General features: G+C 38.8%; 1 protein-coding gene across 1 annotated transcript; it reads right to left on the bottom strand.

Moving 5' to 3' along the window:
- Nucleotides 1-1,775: 1,775 nt before the first annotated feature.
- On the bottom strand, nucleotides 1,776-3,466 carry LOC149956312 (four-jointed box protein 1-like). Its single transcript, XM_090164701.1, has one exon. It carries the CDS (start codon nucleotides 3,394-3,396, stop codon nucleotides 1,804-1,806), a length of 1,593 nt encoding a protein of 530 aa, XP_090020827.1. The 5' UTR covers nucleotides 3,397-3,466; the 3' UTR covers nucleotides 1,776-1,803.
- Between the last annotated feature and the right edge of the window lie 1,744 nt (nucleotides 3,467-5,210).

Here is a 5,210-nt window from a genome sequence, read left to right as displayed (position 1 = left end):
TTGAAGGAAAGTGTTTTCGGTGTCACAGAAAAAAACGCCCTATTTCTATTTAGTCTCATAGAAATATTTTCTTTTGTAAAAGTGACCTTTAACCAACTAAAAAATTACCCTTTCATAAAGTTTGGTATGTAAACGGTCTTTGTATTAGATTGTAATTTCAAAAAAAAATCGAAACAAACAAAGCGATACGTTTTTCCATAGTAAAATAGTTAATTTTTTCTGGTTGCCCTGCAGCTATAAATGATTAAAAGGTTATGATAACACGTGTCGCAACCTAAAAATAACTTTATGCTAGAGTAAATAATCAAGTTTTGAACGATTATATTGCCTGTATGACAAATAAATGAGCGTTATAAGAATGATTACTCTTATTTTAAAGGGAGAGTTTATGTAAATAAAATGAAATATTTCTTAAAAGCGTATGACTGTAATTCCTAATGGCTAATTTTTTTAAGGTTGAGATTCCAGAGATGAAAATCAATTTTAAAAAGTGAGATTTTTTAATAGAAAGTTTCTAAAGCTATGAAATAGTTTTAACTTCATTGATTAGTCTTTAAGACATTGGGCTCAGAGTCAGTCATATAAGTGTTCAGAGCCATACTTTTAATACTTTAATATTTCAAAGATCTTGGATACCTCCAAAAAACTAAGAATTTTGTTAATTACAGCTAAATTCTTAAAATATTTATGAGTTTATTTAGTATGTTCTAAGTCTTATATATTCTAAATTCCGAATTGAGCAGTGGTCATTCATTACACGTAAAGAAAACTTAGATGTTAAAAACTGGAATAGCTAGAGTCCTAAGATAATATCTAAATTCTGGAATGCATTGTCTTTAGCTTAAACAGATCGCCAAAATAAAGAAAATGTTTAGTCAACTTTTATATTTTTCTCTGAAACTAAATTTCATATCAATTTGTCAATTTCTACGTTGTTGTAATGGCTTTAGAAAACTGACAAAAAATAAATAAATTCCTTAGAAATTTCGATAATTTTTCTGCATGATTCATGTTACCTTATAGAATACCTTTACTATTTAAAATGGGTAATGGTACCAACGTAAGAAAATAACAGCCATTTTTGAAACATAATTTCATAAACATTTTTTCTATCATGAATAATTATAAAAAATTTACACAATGCATTGTTTTCTTTTTTAAACTAGCGTTTTCTTGGTCGGTTTCCATAATAAATTAGATAAATCAATTTCAATTTAAGTTTTTGTAGATGACATAATTGAAACACTTCAGCTTTGAATTTGCATTAAATAATTCCAATAATTAAAATTAATATTTTTCTTGTTTTATTCTGAAACGTTTGCAGACAATTGAAGTTAAATGTCTTTGCAGATTTCGTCTGAAAAGTCGCTTAAAAAGGCTATGGAATGTTAAATAACACTTGATCTTTTGATTAAGAATAAGCATTGATTTCAATTTTGTCTTATTGTAATTGAAATTTTGAATAACTATTTATATTTAATTTATCTAATTTGAACTACCTTTTAGAATGTTACAAAAATGTTCTGACTTTTTCATATAACAATTTATATTTTCTAATTTTAAGTCAATATTTTTAAGACTTTAAAAAAAACCTAGTTATTTAACCTGGCCTTCAATTAAATTGTGATATGACAATTAAGTTTTTATTTTACGAAATTATTAGCAAAATTACTAAACAAAATCATACATATAAACATTGCTTCACGATTTATTAATAGTTTATAATATATCACAATTATCGTCAATATTGATATAGCGTTCTTTTCGATTTTAAAAAAAGTCACATCGAATAAAAAAATAAACCTATCGTTCCGTTTCGGTATGAAAAGGAATGTTACCGCTGCCGTAATTTTCGTGGCAACTTAGCACGTGCTGATAGACTGTTTCTATCCTATTAGCGAGTATCTTCAAGTAACGGTCTGGTATGAAAGGCAGCCAGTCCTTCATGTGCGGCGAGACCCGCTCGAACATATCTTTGAGTAGATAAGCGACGCTTCTTTTATTTCTGAGGCTCTCCAACGCGCGAACCGTTGACTGTTTGAAAACGCACAAGGATTGCAGCAGCGATAAGTGGTAATGCTCGTACTTGTCCAAGAGTCGATAGCCGTGTAAAAGGCCCGACTCGTTATCGAGAAATACGAGCAATCCCGTGCTTTCGCTTTTAGCGAGATTGTGGGCTGGACTCTTCATCATCTCGGAGTTCCATTGTTCGTTATACATGTTGTTAACGACCCGATCGAGATTAGCCGTAATGTAGTCGAATAAGATTAAATCGGACCACTGAACTAGTTCTAAGATCTCGGGCAGCGTTCGGCGTCGCAGGCTCTCGTCGGTCGGATGCAGGCGCCGCGAAGCGTTCCTGAAAACGCCGGGAATGAAAGCCGGGCTCAATTTGTCCACAAATCGCGTCAACACAACCGGTCTGTCGGCGCTCCATTGCGCCAGTTGGATGTACGAACGCACGTAGTCCCATTGCCACTCGTTACCCCTAACGATTGCCAGGGCGGACGGCGGGAGGTTTTCGATGCCCAGCAACCTCGCGAGGTAAAACGAAAATATCTCGCCTTGAATTTGGTCGTTGTTCTGACGATAGCGGCAACAAGCCTTAACGCCGTCATCGAACGATATTTGTCGATTTTGCATTCGACCGCAACCCTCTTCCACTTTCACGATGACGCTTCGATTGACGAATCTGCGCCATTTGTGGAACGCGTCGCTGTCGAAACCCATCGGAAGGTGGCGTTCGATTTCGCTGGACCAGAAAATGCCGTTGTTGGGTACCGTATCGATCGCTTTCTTGTTAAGTTTCGCGTCATCGCTAACGACTACACCCAGAGTCTTCAAAGCGTATCCTTTCTCTTTGGTTTGATTAATGAACGATTTAAGAAACGTCGGTATGAAATTAAATTTGCTACTAGATGTAGTAAATGTCGTAGAGGAGGATGTGACAGCGGCGACATCTGGGTTACGGTGACGGCTGACACCTGGACCACCGGGTTTAGAGTTCGACCATTTTCCGTCGTAGAATTTATTATAAGCGTTCATGTTTTTTTCATTCGACTTCTGGTCTTTGGGTATTATCACTGAGAGGATGCTGACGCTACTGACGTAACTGGAATTAACACCGGAACTCAAAGGAGACATCAACTGAAGGGGCGGGTTGTCGTTTATGGGACTGTCAGTCCGATTCCAGTCACTCTCGAATAAGACGCGCGAGCTCGTGTGGTAATCATCAGGGTAGACGGTAAATACGTAAATGGGCAGCATGACGCCGATGACGAACCCGAGTACGAAAGCCATCACCGTCGTGGCGAAACACAAAGTACTCGTCTTTTGATGAAAATGGTACAGTCTTCGATATAATTTCACAAGCGAATGGCAAGCTCTTTGCTTCATTGTCCGATGTCTTAATTAGACATACTTATCTTTACCGTAACCCGTGATATTATCATGATAGCAATGAGCTTGTATTTTCCGTACCGAATTTTAACCCAAACAAAACAATGTTTTGAATCACTCACCCATTATTCGTTGAGTTTTCTTGGATATTCATTTTTTAGAGTTCACCTCGAAGCGAGGATTTGTTTTTGTATATAAATGGCTTGAAAGTCTGTATACTGAGGGCCACGTATACGTTAACAGCAAAAACCGAACACACTATTATAACCCTGTCTAGTACGATCTAAACCGATTTACGTACACGTTGAAACGCAATTTTGTCAAAATGACGTTTTTCGCTTCTAACAACAAGCCAACGTAACTCGTAATCGCTTCAAAAGTTTCGACGAAGGAATAGCCTGGGAACATATTCCAGAGAGATAACGATGGTTTAAAAAATAAGCAGAAATATTCTCCTCTTTCGCCCTTCGAACTTTTTGGGAGGAGACTCGATCAGCGATACAGGTACACCAGGCCGAAGAACTTCGGGCGATGCGTTTCTTGGCCAAAAGTGGGGAACGGCAACTGTTCAGCATTCAAGTCTGGCGCTGCTTAGAGCGAGTACTTTTATAATTCCTCGCTCGCTCCTCGAAACTATTTTTTGCGGACGTCGAAAAGTTGGGTCGTCGTTTCCCTTTTCAAGTCGCGAAAGCGCTGTCTCTAATTTGCATGAATATAAACGGATATTTTACCAACATTATTATCTGTCCGTCCTGGCTCCGCCGACGAAACGCGAGACGGTATTTTGAAAGAACTGTCACCGACGCTTTTAAGCTTGCTTTGGCGAGGATGAATTTTCTAGATTACTTAATATGCGGGACACGGACGGGCAGCATAACGAGACGCTTCGAGTGAAAACCTCCATTCCGAATACCCTGCAAAGAAAAGAAACGAACAATGAACGAAATTACTTTAGCGACGGGTCTGGCTAAACGTTTATTTTCGCAAAGTATTTTAGAAGGTAATAAAAATGACAAACCATCTCTATAGGAAACGCGCACCGACATTTAAAATGATAAACGAAACAGAACTGCGAAATATAAAAAATCGAGGGGAACCGAGTATGGGTCCCTCTTCGCTGAAGTATTTGGCAGGTGTGTCCCGCTCGTTCGAGACCTGCTTGCCAAGTCGCGTCTTTTTGCCCGAAAAATTCTTTCTAGCCAGTTTTCGGAGAGAGGAAAGGTACGGAATACGGAGGGTCGTGATGAGTAGCGTCCCCCTCCTGGTTTTTTGTATTCTATACAGTCTGGTTTTTGTCCCCCCACCGCGATATCTCCCTCGTCCCCCCCCCCCCGATTATATTTTTCTCTCATTTTTTTTTCCAAACCATTTCCACTCCCTCCAGTTCCCGCCTCGCGGTCGAAAATGAAACCTTTCACGCATTTCTGCGGAGCCAAATCCCACTCCGGTTGGTCCGACGAATCTGACGAGTTCAGATCATCAAAGACTTTTTCTCTCCCTCTCAATGACGTCAGGAACTTCTGGCTGTCTTTGGTTCCCTAAAAACGATACTAGAATCGCTCATAGGGGGCGTATAAAAAGGCGGACCGAGAGATAAATGAGAAACAGAGAGAGAAATAAGTGCTTAAAAAACCACACCGTCAGAGACACGAATTCAGCCGTAGAAAAGTATAATTACAGGGTTGTAGACCCTTACAAATATATATAGGAGTTTGAATCTCGCTTCGGCCCATAATTGCGCGGACGATTTGGACCCCCTCTTGACACTCCCTCCCCGATGTCACGCGTTTAAGCGAAGATTTAGTCGTTCC

The sequence above is a fragment of the Leiobunum rupestre genome, chromosome 2 (assembly GCF_980474605.1).
Source record: "Leiobunum rupestre chromosome 2, qqLeiRupe1.1.hap1, whole genome shotgun sequence".
Classification (NCBI taxonomy): domain Eukaryota; kingdom Metazoa; phylum Arthropoda; class Arachnida; order Opiliones; family Sclerosomatidae; genus Leiobunum; species Leiobunum rupestre.
Note: the sequence above shows the minus strand (reverse complement) of the source record. Positions and strands in the feature narration are given on the sequence as shown.